Raw genomic sequence first — 14,880 nt, 5'->3', positions numbered from 1 at the left:
TTTTTTCACGAACAGATTTGTTTTCAAGTCGCGTATTAGACGCGAGTGGTGTCTTCAAAGCGTATGCTTCGAAGACAGCGGCATCGATATGAAGAAACATAAGTACGTTGGTACATTGTACTTGGTTATGGAGAACTGAGGAGGTCAATAGCGATTCTAGGTGGGGATGTTTGGGTGCAAAGCAAAAGCTACTATTGCTTATTGCCATTATAGATGACGCATACAATGAATATAAAAGCACTTCAATCACATCATCAGACATCAGTTCTTCAGTGATCCTCTGGTAAATAAACATGGTTTGCAAGGTAAGTCAGAAAACAAAAGAAAACAGAAAAAAACCTTCTGGATCCAAAACCTTAAGAAATTTTCAATTTAAGATTGGGGAGGAACCAGCTATAACTTTCAATTTACTAATACAATTCACGATATCATCTACCTGTGGTAATTATCATCTGGTTGTAGAACATTTATTTTCTAAAGAAATTCACTATCCCTTTCAAAAATTCTATTGTCGATCAGTAAGAAACTATGATATTGACCAATAACAAACCGAATCGGTAAAAACAAACTATAATTATCAATTTATAATTTTACTTCAAGATCAATACTTATGATAATTATCTGGTTGTAGAACATTCGTTTTTTAAAGAAATTCACTAATAGCAGGAGATCAGAAACTATAGTAAAGACAAATAACAACGCAATTTGGTATGAACAAAATGTAACTTTCAAATTACCAACGAACTTCATAATATATGTCTATGCTGATTATCATCTGGTTGTAGAAAATTTGTTTTCTAAATAAATTCACTTTCTGTTTTAAAACTTCTATTATCGGTCAAGCAGAGCCTATAGTAATGACAAATAACAACTTTATTTGGTAGAAAGAAACTATAACTTGCAATTTAACAATGTACTTCACGATATATACCTATTCTAATTATCATCTGGCTGTAGTACATTCGTTTTCTGAGGAAATTCACTATTAGCGGTCAATCGAAAACTATGGTAAAGAAAAGTAACAACCGAACTTAGTAGGAAAAAACTATAACTTTAAATTTACTTAAATTTAAATAGTAAAGACAAATAACAACGCAATTTGGTAGGAACAAAATGTAACTTTCAAATTACCACCGAACTTCATAATATATGTCTATGCAAATTAGCATCTGCTTGTAGAAGATTTTTGTAACGAAATTTACTATCCCCTTTAAAAGTTCTATTAGCGGTTAATCACAAATTGTAGTAATGACAAATAACAATAAAATTTTGTAGGAACAAATCATAACTTTAAAATAAATGATATACTTCACCTATGGTAATAACCATCTGGTTGTAGAACATTCCTTTCCTAAAGAAATTGATTATTCCCTTCAAAAGTTCACTAAGCTGTCTATTCAAACCTACAGTAAACTCAAATAAAAATATAACTTGGTAGAAACGAACTATAACTTTCAATTTAATAACATACTTCATAACTATGATATTTATCATCTGGTTGTAGAACACTGACTTTCTTAAGCAATTTACTATTTCTTTTAAAAGTTCTATTGTCAGTCAATTCAAAACTATGGTCACGACCAAGAACAATACAATTTGGTAGGAACAAACTAAAACTTTCAATTGACTAATATACTTTGCTAGTGGTTATAATCAGCTAGTTCTAGAACATTTGTTTTATAAAGAAATTTACTATCCTTTGTAAAAGTTCAATTAGCTGTCTATTCGAACCTACATTGAAGATAAATAACAATCTAATTTGGTAGAGATGAACTATAACTTTCAATTTAATAACATGCCTCATAACTACAGTAATTATCATCTGTTTTTAGAACATTCGTTTCCTTAAGAAATTTACTATCCCTTTCAAAAGTTCTATTATCAGTTAACTCAAAATAATGATCACGACCAATAACAGTCCAATTTGGTAGAAACAAACTATAACTTTCAATTGTCTAATATACTTCACCTATGGTTATAATCATCTGGTTGTAGGACATTCATTATCTAAAGAAATTTCCTCTCTCATACAAAAGTTCAATTAGCCATGTTATTTGAATCAATTGTAAAGACAAATAACAATCCAATTTAGTAGGAATAAACTATAACTTTTAATTCATTAATATACTCCATGCCTATGATAATTATCATCTTGTTGTAGAACATTGGTTTTGTAAATAAATTTACTATCCCTTTCAAAAGGTCTATTCTCGATCAAATAGAAACAATAGTAATGAACAATAAGAATTCAAATTAACAGAAACAAACTATAACTTTCAATTCACTAATATATTTTACCTATGGTTAGAATCATCTGGTTGTAAAACATTCGTTTACTAAAGAAATTAACTATACCTTTTCAAAAGTTCTTTTAGCGGTCAATTAGAAACTATAGTAAAGACAGATAACAACCCATTTTGGTAGAAATAAACTATAACTTTTAATTAACTAATATGTTTAATGTACATGCTAATTATCATCTGGTTGCAGAAAATTTATTATCTAAAGAAACTTTATCTCTCTTTGAAAAGTTAAATTAGCCATCTTATTCATACCTACTGTAAAGACAAATAACAATCCAATTTAGTAAAAACAAAGTATAACTTTAATTTACTTATTTACTTGATACCGATGGTAATTATCATCATATTTTAGAACATTCGTTTTCTAAATAAATTTACCATCCCTTTCAAAAGTTTTATAATCGTTCAGTCAGAAATTATGATAACAACAAATAATAATTCAATTTCGTGAGAATAAACTATAACTTTCAACATACTAAAATACTTCATACCTATGGTAAACTATAACTCTCTATTTACTAATATACTCCATACCTACGCTAATTATCATCTGGTTGTAGAACATTAGTTTTTTAACAAAATTAACTATCTCTTATGAAAGTTCTATTATCGGTCAAGCAGAAACAAAAGTAAAGGCAAATAACAACCCAACATTGTAGGAAAGAACTATAAATTTCAATTAACTAACACGCTTTATACCTATGGTAATTATAATATGATTGTAGAACATTCGTTTCTAAAGAAATTCACCATCCCCTTCAAAATAATCTGGTTGTAGAACATTCGTTTCTGAAGAAATTCACCATCCCTTTCAAAAATTTTATAATCGGTTAATCTGAAACTATGACAACAAGAAATTACAACCCAATTTGGTAGAGACAAATTATAACTTTCAATTGTCTAATATACTTCACATATAGTAATTATCCTCTGGTTGAAAAACATTAATTTTCAAAATAAATTCACTATCCCTTTTCAATAACAGCACACACCAACAATCAGCACAATCCACCAAAAGAATAGATAAATGCGCAAATAATGCCTTTAACTTATTTGCAGGTCATCATTTTTTTGGGAGTAGCAGTTTTGGTGCAGGGAGCAGTGGTAGAATTAGCCCAACCAGTTGAAGATGCGGTTCCCCAATACAGTTTCGCTTATGATGTCCAGGATGCCCTGACTGGGGATTCTAAATCTCAATTCGAAACCAGAACTGGAGACGTCGTTAGAGGAAGCTACAGCTTAATAGAGCCAGACGGTACCAGAAGGATTGTGGATTACACCGCGGATGGAGTAAATGGTTTCAATGCAGTCATCACTCGGGAGCCAGCGCTTGCAGCAATTTCTGCTCCAGTGGTACCAGTTGGTGTTTCATATCCGGCTCCAGTTACCTCAGTTTATCCAGCTCCAGTTGCACCAGTCCCAGCTCCAGCAGGACCTCCTTCCGTTCCATCAAGTGGACCGGATTCCGATGTTGAGGTCGTGGAAGCTAGGTCTGGAAGAGTTGTTTCTGATCAAGCTAAATCCGGAAGAATTGTTTCTGATCAAGCTCAGTCTGGAAGAATTGTTTCTGATCAAGCTAGGTCTGGAAGAATTGTTTCTGATCAAGCTAAGTCCGGAAGAATTGTTTCTGATCAAGCGAAGTCTGGAAGAATTGTTTCTGATCAGGCTAGGTCAGCTGAAAACCAACAACAAAGGACGAATTCTGCTCAAATTTCCGATCAAGATCAAGATTCTGATAACAGACAATACGCCCCAGTAAGAGCCCGTGCCAACTTTGTGGCTCCTTCAGCATCTAGGATTAATAACTTCCAAAGACTTGTTGTTGAGCCTGCTTCCGGAACAACATACTATTCAGCTTACGCATCACCATACGGTTTTGCTGCACCTGGATTCACTTACTCTACTGTTCTCTAAACTCTGCTCCCCATCATTTTTAAAATACCATCTTAAATCATCTCATGCGAAGATCATTATATCATCAATAAATGTTTTACAAGCCTGTTAATTTTTCTCTTTTATTTGACCTTGTCCCTAAATATGATTCCTCAAGAATAAAAGGTCCGAAGAGAATAATAATAAAGAAGAGAAACACGACTCCATTTGTAAAAATTGGTATCAATGCTAGGATTTCTATGGTACTTATTCTTTTGAAAGAACATTCAAATTAATTCTTAGTGATTGAAATCGGTTGACCTCGAATACCAATGCAATGAAATGATCTTTTTGTATGCTGCTCGCTTTCTGTTATGAATATTTATAGATTATCTTATCATGTAATAAAATATTGCTTTAAAAAAGTGGATGTGATTTAAAGTTGACAAGAAAAAATTAGAGTGATTTTTTATTCTTTGTTTAAGAAAGCAAGGCCAAAATGGTGTCTACAATATAATGTGGTTTCGGTAAGTTTCTGATTGACGGATCTGGAATATTATGCAACTTATCAAAAGATAAGCGTGGGCAGCAAACAGCAGCACGGATTGAATTCAAATTAAACTTCTCAACAATTTGGCTTCGCAATTCACTTCTTTGTCAACGTAACTATTCGGGTGATTCATGGCTGCGATGTAATATCATATGTGCCATTTACGATAAGAAGCTACGTGACCGAAAAGATAAATGCAATATGAAATAATGATTCAAATTTAAATTCTGAATTTAATTTAGGAAATAAAGAAAGTTTTTAAATTTTTATTTCAGATTTTTTTATCAAGACTTATTTAATTTTGAGAACTTTTTCTTTAAAGATCTTTGTGATGATCTCTTCTGTTAAAAACCTGATTGGTTTCATACTGCTAAATATGACTTTTAGTGGCTATTTTTAGTTTGCTGTTTTGAATTTTGTAGAATTTTTTTAATCATTACCAAATTGTGATTTTCGATTCTAAAAATTTGTTGCTAAAAGAAAAAAAAATTTTTTGACCTGGGCAAAAATGCAACTGTTTGGTCGAAAATATAACAATCTTAATGAAAAAATTATACTTTTAGTTAAAAATTCTACTATTTGACAGAACATTTACTTATTGTTTACAATTTTAATTTTGGTGTTGAAGAGTCAACTTGAATTTTTTTTTAATGAAAATTTAACTTTTTTGAAAAAGTTTTTTTTAATTCATCTGTTTCAGAAGCAATTTCATCTTTTATAATTAAAAATCTAACCACTCATTTGAAAATTCAACTCTTTTTTAAATGATTTTCTTTGTTGGTTAAAAATTTGCCTATTTCGTAAAAAAATTACTTGTTTAAATGTAATAATTTGGTGTTGAAAAGAAAACTAAAATCCTTTCTAGATGAAAAATCCACTATCTTAAAACCAATTTTTTTAAATTAAAAGTTCATCTGTTTTGAGAGTCATTTTATCTTGCTTGGATAAAAATTCAGCTGTTTCGTTAAAAATATAACGATCTTAATTTAAAAATCATACTTTTTAGTTGACAATTTTACTGGTTTGTTGAGAATTTAACCATTTCATAAAAAATTTACTTTTTGTTTAAAACATATAGTTTGGTTTAAAAAATGAACTCAAATTTTTTCTGGATGAAATTTCGACTTTAAAAAAAACTGTCTTTTTTTTAGCACAAATTTCATCTTTCTTGAATGAAAATGCAACTATTTGGTAGAGAATTTAACTATTTTGTTGAAAATTCATTCTTTCTGTTAGAAAAATTCGTCTTTTTGGATTGCAAATTTAATTATAAACGTATAAATTTAATTTGGATCGAAAATTCATATTTTGATCTTAAAAAATTAACTGGAATCTTTTCCAGATGAAAATTCAACCATTTCTTTTTATTGTATTTTTTTGTTTTAAATTATTCTTTTTTGCCTAAAATTTTAATTTTTTCTTAGAAACTTATTTTTTGGTCAAAAAATGATATTTTAATCGTGAAAAGTAACCTGAAATCTTTCTCAACAGAAAATTCAACTATTTTTTTCAAAATTTATCTTTTTGATTTAAAAATTCATATCTTTAGTACAATTTTTTTCTGAAAATCGCTACTTAGGCGGGGGGGGGGGGGGGGGGGGATATTTTGTCAAATAAGTTCTTTAGTATCAATTTAGGAAATTTACAAAAAAGTGATTTAATTTTATAAAAAAAAATTATTTTCTGTACATACTTTATCAAAAAGATAATTTAAATTGTAAATATTTTTTTAATATTGGAAAATAATTCTGGTCTTAACATTTTTGCTACCACAATATGATGTTTTAATTGTCTCATACTTTGAAAGAGATGAAAAATTCGAAATTGTACACGAAAACAAAAAATAATCTGAAAGGTAGAAGACCATTTTTAACATTTTTACATATTTTAATAAAGATAAAACTTCTGAATTATTTCAAAAGATTTTTAAAAGTTTTTGAAAATATTTTGAATAATTTTAAACTTAATAGGTTTCAAAAAATTTTTAATTAAATGCACATTTTATAATATTTCGAAAAACAACATTTAGAAGCTTTTTAAAAATGTTTCCAGGTTGAAAAAGTAATAAAAAATATCTTAAGATTACTGGTAAAGTTTCAAATCACTTTATGTCGAAAAATAATTTTTTTACAAAATTTAAAAATATTTTAGTACATTTTGAAAGATTTATAAAAATTTAAAAGATTGAAAGGCAATTTTTTTCAACAAAAAGTCTACATGCTTCGAAATCATTTCGCTATTTGTACCGAAATTTCAGTGAACATCTTTAATAATTTTGAAAAACTGTAGAGAAAAATTTGAAACATTTCAACAAAATAGTCAATGGGATTTTTTATTTGGAGAAATAAGTTTTAAGACAATATTTTTAAAGAATTAAAAAAATTTCGAAATATTTCCAAAATAAAAAAAAAAGAAATTGGAAGATTTGAAGGCAATTTTAATAATGAAGTCCGTTTAAAAAATATTTGAGAATTTTTGAAGTTTTAAAGATATTAACAATATTTAAGACTAAACAATTTCCAAAAATTTATCAAATATTTTGTATATTTCCTTTAAAAAAGTGACAACTGCTAAATGTGTTTTTAACTTATTGGAATTTCTCTAAAATATGATAAAATCCTGTAAAATACAAAAATAAAACTTTCTTAGAAAATTTCTTGAGGTTGTTTCGACTTATCCGAAATATTGAGAAATCTTGTTGAATTTTCTGAATGGACCTAAGAAAAAAATATTAATCTTAGAAGTAATAAGGAAACAAACTTTTCAAAAAATGAAATGAATGAAATTATTTTTTTTTTATTTTTAAATTATTCAAGATTTTTGTTCTGCATTAAACATCATATTTCCTTTGAAATTATAATTTATGTGAAATTTACGCGTAGCATAAAATACAAATTAAAAAAAAGATCCAGGATTTCGTTGAAAAATAAACTTTTGTAGAAAGTTCAAAAAGATTCCAGTACATTTTAAAAGAGTTTTTAATTTTTTTAAATTTTCAGGCCATTTTTTAATAACTTTCGGTACAGATGGTTTTTTTTTAAATTGATTTTTAAACAATATTTGAAAATATTCAAAAGCATTTCAAAATATTCCCAAAATTGTAAAAAAAAAGAATTTAGAATATTTTAAGGCAATTTTATTAATAATTCAATTCAGTTTAAAAGAAGTGTGAGAATCTGAGAATTTTTGAGGATATTAAAAATATTTTAAAACTGAAAGATTTCCCAAAAATTCATAAAATATTTTTATCTTTTTTTAAACTTTTACAGATCCTAAATAAAAATTTTCTGAAATTGGGTAAAATCCTGTAAAATAAAAAAATAAAACATTCTTAGAAATTTTCTGGAGAATTTTTCGATTTATCTGAAATCTTCAAAAATCTTTTTCAATTTTCTAAAGAGGCCTGCAAAAATTACACTTAAAAAAATTGAAAAAGTAAAAAAAAAATGATAGTTTTTAAAACAATTGGTAAATATTTAATTTGACTTCTTGTTGATCCACAAACTTCTGGTAAAGTAAATTTTATGATCTAAAATTTCACAAAAATTAAGTTTTCAAATTATAATTATACATTCTTTTCTTTTAACAGAAAGTTACAACTTTTGCTTATAATTTAGACAAATGTTGTAGTTTTTGAATAATATTGTATTATTTTTGACAATATTATATTTTATTCTAGTTTTATTATTTTCCAAAAAAGTATACAAAACATTACAGTTTTTGCATCGAAAGATTTTATTTTTGATTTAGGATGACAAATATTTTAATAAGAATGATAACAAAAAAGAAAAATAATGATAAGAATGGGTTGCAAAATTAGGACAATTTTGTAGAAAAATTGGTTTCAATTATTTACTTATTAATTATATTTATTAATATAATTTCATTGCATATTATAATTTTATCTTTCATTGAAACCAGTTTTTAATGTACGGAATATTTTTGAACTAAATCACGGAAAACATGTTTTTTCTGCGTTTCCGGGCGAATTGGCGAAACTCATCTTATTTTTTTGCAGAAAATTTTACAAAATTGTTTTGTCTATGAAAAGAAAAAGAAAATAATTTCAGGTCTTTCATTTTTTTAATTCGCTTCTTGTTAAAATATGCATTTTTATTTATAAACATTTTAATGTATAGAACTCCTAAAAATAAAACCAAGAATCCAACGACCATACATGGAGAACAGACATAAAATTTTCTTATTGTAATCTGAAAAAAAAGAAAAAGTTTCCCAAAAAAGAAAAAATTGGGGTTTCCTTTTCTTGGAATAAAATAAAAAATAGGAACGAAAAATGAGAAGGCAACCGAACAAATCCCCTTCCGTCTTTTTTGTTTTAGTAAAAAAAAAAAACTAAAAACAACTTTTTCTTTTTTAGGAAAATTTTTGTCTTTTTTCAGACTACAATCAGAACATTTTATGGTACTTGTTCAAATTTCTTTGTTGGATTCTTGGTTTTATTTTCAGGATTTCTGACAATCCTAATTGAAATTTCTTACATTTTAAAAAAAACATTTTGTTTTTTAAAGTTTTGACATATTTCAAATTTTGTATCCCCAGATTTTAGCTCTGAGAAAATTTGTTCTATTAATTGAGAAGTGTTAATGAAATAAATTAGAATTATTCAAAGGCTTCAAAAAAAACTAGAAAAATATTTAAAAAAAAAAGAATTTTATGCAATTTTGTAATAACGACCGATAATTTGTTTATACTTTTGTAACCTTATTTAAAAGGAGATTGATATGTTTAGTTATACTTGATAAATAATGTGCGCAAATAACATGTAAAAATTTTTCTTGCAATTCAGATATTTTATTGTAATAAAAATATAAGTTCAGATATATTTACATGGAGGTTCATCATCTGTATATACAAAAGACACAACCAACGGAAAATTCCTTTTCAAAAATGAGAAATTACAGAGTGTAAGCTGCTGGATAGGCAAAAGGAGCAGACAGTGGTACAGACAATCTCGTAGCAACTGCTCGTGGAATTGTGTAACCCAAATGTGCAACTGGAGCGTAAGGTGAAGCTACAACTTGAGAAACTGGAGCTGTATAAGCAACTCTTGCAGCTGGAACTGCAACTGGAGCTGGAACTGCAACTGGAGCTGGAACTGCAACTGCAGCTGGAGAAGCAACTGCAGCTGGAGAAGCAACAACTCTCGCAGCTGGAGCATAATGCGAAGCAACAACTGGGGCCACTGGTGCTGGAGCAACAACTCTCGCAGATGTTTCGACAACTGGAGCAACAACTTTAGCAACTGCTTCAACAACTGGAGCAACAGCCACTGCAGGTTCTCGATTGACAACTGCGTTAAATCCGTTTACAGGATCAGAAGTGTAGTCTACAATTCTCCTGGTACCATCAGCTTCGATTAGACTGTAGCTTCCTTGGACAATATCACCGTTTCTTGTTTCGTATTGAGCCTTTGAATCCCCAGTTGATGGATCCTGAACATCATAAGCGAAACTGTACTGAGGTGATGGGTCGAAGTCTTCAACCTTGGCCAACACTGGTGCTGCTGGAACGACTGGAACTACTCCTGCTTCACTGGCTACTATCACCATAGCCAGGCACATGAATACTGAACTCTGAAACATCAACCAACATTTTTAGGTATTGTTGAAAAAGTTGGCAATCAAGATTTTTCATCAATTAAACCCTTGGGTACAATGAGCCTACTTAGATTTTCAGAAATAATCTTTTTTTTCTTTTTGATCTTCATAAAATTATGGATAAAACAAATGAAAGACAGATGGCTTCTGAAAATACTGAGCTTGACTTTGACGAATATAGTTTGATCAATGATTGTGTTTTGTTTGAAGGACACTATGGGAACGCTATTCAGAAATCAAGTTCTAAGATGCTATTGTTTTCCCTAAACCAGGTTTAAATTTTTAAAATATTTTTGAGCACTTATTATCCTTTGAGGCACTTAATATCCAGGATGGTATGAACACACCTTAGCAGCAACCATTTTCACGATTTCTTTTGGAGTTGAGACTTTTCGAAGAGAACGAAGAAGACACTGGTGAAAACAATGAAAAAGTCGGTGCTTATATTGGTGAAGATGTCACAATGCCATAGCAGCAGCTCCCACTTACTTGCGATTTCTCGTTGCGTATTCGAAGCTATTGGCAAGGGTAGTTGGCTAAGGTCGCACATGATCAGACTAGGATGAAGGTTAAACGATTTCTGTGTATTTTCCAAGAGCGTTACTCAATTGGAATTCATACCTACCATTGCAAAATTATTATCAAATCTAAACCTGAAACTGAAACTAAAACTAAACTGAAACAACTATGGAATAACCCATAAGGAGCCGTACTCAAATTATGTAACGGATTACATGATTGAATGCAATTTAAATGTTATACAATTTTAACTAAATAAAAATAATTTAGGAATTATTCTGATTTAAAAAAAAGGCAAGACCCTTCTTTGCCTTCGTTCAAAATAACATTTAGTCCACAAATATTGACTGTTCTGAATATTGACAAATATTGATTGCTGGAATCGCCTAAGTTGCATAGAGTAACATTAGTTAAAAATTTTCCAATATTAAACGATAAATAAAATAAGAATGTCACAAACAAATAGTTTGTTAAAAGAATGATTTCTACGATTTTCCATAATTATACGTTCATTCAAGTTACATTGCAAGAAATTTGAATAGAAACAATATTATATTTAAAAAATGTTCTCTTAAGAATATAATTGTTTATAATATAAACATCTCTAATGAAGAAATGGATTAATTGTGCATGTTTCGGTAGAAAAATTCTTTTTTTTTTATGTCAATTTTTTTAAATTAGAAACTTTATCATTTTAGCAAAATTCATAATTTTTTCATTAGCCTTATGATTTTTTTAAACAAATTTAATAAACAAATGCATTATTCGATAAAAATTAAACTTATTGGCTAAAGATTCAACTTTGTTGCTTTTAAAATTTTGTGTTACTATTTTTAAAATTTATCTATTTCAGTAGAAACTCCATCTTTTTTAGACCAAAATTCAATTGTTAGGTTAGAAATTTAATTTTAAAAAAGTCCTGCATTTTGTTTGAAAATTCAACTATTTTTTTAAAGTTACTTATTTAAAATACATATTGTGATGTTGAAAATTCGACTGAAATCTGATTGAGGTAAAAATGCAATTTTTTTTATATTTGTCTTTATTAATTTGAAAATTAATCTGTTTTAATGAAAATTTCAACGTTCTGTGATAAAAATGCAACTCTTTATTTAAAGATTGAACAATTCTGTAAAAAATCATCCCTTTTGCTTATAAATTACACTATTTTTTGGAAAATTCTTCTTTTTGGGTTAAAAATTTATGTTTTAGTAATTTCATCTTTCTTGGTTGAAAATGCAACTCTTTGGTTGAAATTGATTTTTTTAACGCTAAAAATTAAGTTTTTTAAAGAGAAAATTCACCTTTTGGCTTGAAGATTCAATAATTTAGCTACATTTTTATTCTATCATGACTAGAAAATCTTTATTTGTTGAAAATTCGTCTTTTTAATTTGCAAAATTAGTTTAAGCAAATAAAATTTCATCTTTCTTGCTTGAAATATCAACTTTTACATTTTTAGTTGAGAATTTATCTTTTTATGTTGAAAATGTATTTATTTTTCAAAAATTTATTTAGTTTGTTGAAAATTCAAGTATTTTGTTAAAAAGTCATCTTTTATGATAAAGGAGTCATTTTTTGTTTAAAATAAATCAATCAATTGAAAATTTTTATTTATTATCTGAAATATTGTTTTATTACGTTTACAAAAGATCTATCCTTAAAAATATTACAAAATTAAAATACTGGTATTTGAATTTTAATAGTCATAAAAATAAAAAGTTGTTAAAAAAAATCTGATAATTTTGAAAATGAAATAATCACCTTGTAAAGCTTTATTTAAAGACAAAAAATTTTCAAAAATCTTAATTCCCATATAGTCCCATATAGTGCAATTTTCCATAATTATGCGTTTTTTCAAGTTATATTGCAAGAAATTTAAATAAAAACAATATTATCTCCAAAAAATGTTGTCTTAAGATTATAATTGTTTGTATTATAAACAAATTTAATAAAAGAATAATGCATTTGTTTATTAAATTTGTTTAAGAAAATCTTAAGATTGATTTAAAAATTATGAATTTAACTAAAATTATTGAAGTTCCTGATTAAAAAAAAAAATTGATTCGGAAAAAACGAATTTCTCTATCGGAAACTGCCTGATTACTGCATTTGTTCCTTAAATTTGTTTGAAAAAAAATTTATCAGCCAATAATTAATTTTTCTGAAGTTATTGTGAAGTTCCTAATTTAAAAAGTTGAAATAAATAAAAAAAGGAATTTTTCGTCGACAAATGCCTGATGAATGCATTTGTTTATTAAATTTGTTTAAATAAAACAATAAATTGATAACAAAATTGTTAACTTTGCTGAAGTTATCATGAGCTTTATAATTAAAAAAGTTGAAATATAAGAAAACTAATTTTTCTGTAAACAAATGACTGATTAATGCATTTGTTTAAAGAAATTATGAAATTAACAACAATTTTTATGAAAAAGATCAAATTTGTAAAAAAAAAATAATTTTAAAACCAAAAAGACGAGTTTTTAAGAAATTAAAAATATAAATTCTCAAACAAAGAACATGACTTCAGCACAAAAATTAATTTTCCACCAAACTGATGCATTTTCATCCAACAAAAATAAAGTTTTAAACGAAGAAAATTATTATTATATTACTATATTATTCATATTATTTTTACATATTATTATTTTCATTATTAATATTTTCAGATGAAAAAATAATTACAAACAAAAAAAAAGCTTTTCCACTAAACAGTTAAATTTTAAACCAGACATAAGCCTACAATCAAAAAAATAAATGATTAACAACTTAATTTAACTTTCACTCAATTAGTTAGATTTTTAATTAAGAAAGATGTATTTTCAACCAAAGACATAAATTTTCCTCAAAAGATATTAATCTTCAGCAAAAAAAATCATATCTTAATAAAGTGATTCAGCCAAATTATACAAACGAATAAAATATAATTTTTCAAATATCAACACCATAAGTCTGTTTTATAGGGTCCCAAAAAAACCCCATAAGTGAAAAAATGGCTTTTGCGAGTTTTTGGCGCTAATTAGGAACTTTTTTGAGTTTTTTTTAATGAAAATTATTTCTAGCACATAAAAGACCATTTCATATTGATAATTAGATGTTCAAATGAATTGTTTAAACAATTTATTATTGTTTTTGGCCATTTTCTCACAGAATACAGTTAGAAAGACGCCCTTTTTTCAAAAAATTTCCACTCGGTGTCCAATTTTTAGTTATAGGAAAGTGATAGTTGATCAATGTTAACAAGAGTGCTTGTTTAAACAATTGATTATTATTGTTCATAATATTCCGTTATAAAAATGCTACAAAATTGCAGTTTAAGCAAAATTCACTTTTAGTCTCATTTTCAATTAAGATATGTTATGTGAATAATTGTATTCAAAAAATTAATTGTTTAAACAATTTATTATTATTATTGATAATAGTATTATATATGAACAATGCTACAAAGATGCGACTTTTTCTGAAATTTCTGGCTTTTTTTAAATTTTTAATTAAAGTGAGATAATAATTGTTTTAAGTTAACAAAAATAATTGTTTAAACAAATTACTATCATTGTTAATAATATTCTCTTTGCTTAATTTTTAGAATGTTGCGATTTTCTCTGAAATATTCAACTTTTTGTCTATTTTTCATTAGGCCTGACTTAATAATTAATTCGATTTACCAAAAATAATTATTTAAACAAATTATAATTGTTTTTAATAATTTGCTCAGAGAATAAAGTTAGGAAGACGGCGTTTTTTCAAAAATTTTGCACTTGCTGTCCAATTTTTAATTATGGATAAGTGATAGTTCATCAATGTTAACAAGAGTACTTGTTTAAACAATTTATTATTATTGATAATAATATTCTCTTTAAAAAATCCTACAAAATTACAGTTTAAAGAAAATTCACTTTTATTCACATTTTCAATTAAGATATGTTATGTGAATAATTGGAATAAAAAAAAATATTATTTAAACAATTTATTACTATTATGATGCATAATAGTATTATATATTAACAATGCTAGA

At 27.0% G+C, this 14,880-nt stretch overlaps 2 protein-coding genes across 2 annotated transcripts in view; one reads left to right on the top strand and one right to left on the bottom strand.

Annotated features, from left to right (window-relative positions):
- LOC117170486 overlaps positions 1–10,744 on the bottom strand; it is a 61,492-nt gene extending 50,748 nt beyond the window's left edge. The window contains exons 1-5 of the mRNA XM_033357207.1: positions 10,691–10,744; positions 9,646–10,319; positions 3,763–3,945; positions 3,558–3,645; positions 10–280 (exon numbers count right to left, since the gene is read on the bottom strand). Of these exons, the coding sequence (XP_033213098.1) occupies positions 10–280; positions 3,558–3,645; positions 3,763–3,945; positions 9,646–10,319; positions 10,691–10,705 (1,231 nt within the window). The 5' untranslated portion in view covers positions 10,706–10,744. The remainder of the gene's footprint in view (positions 1–9; positions 281–3,557; positions 3,646–3,762; positions 3,946–9,645; positions 10,320–10,690) is intronic.
- Positions 278–4,286, top strand: LOC117171164. Its single transcript, XM_033358224.1, has 2 exons — positions 278–305; positions 3,363–4,286. The coding sequence occupies exons 1-2, from the start codon at positions 294–296 to the stop codon at positions 4,215–4,217; spliced, it is 867 nt and encodes a 288-aa protein (XP_033214115.1). The 5' UTR covers positions 278–293; the 3' UTR covers positions 4,218–4,286.
- Positions 10,745–14,880: the final 4,136 nt, after the last annotated feature.

This window comes from Belonocnema kinseyi, chromosome 4 (genome assembly GCF_010883055.1).
Source record: "Belonocnema kinseyi isolate 2016_QV_RU_SX_M_011 chromosome 4, B_treatae_v1, whole genome shotgun sequence".
Lineage (NCBI taxonomy): Eukaryota > Metazoa > Arthropoda > Insecta > Hymenoptera > Cynipidae > Belonocnema > Belonocnema kinseyi.
This window is presented reverse-complemented; position numbering and strand designations above follow the sequence as displayed.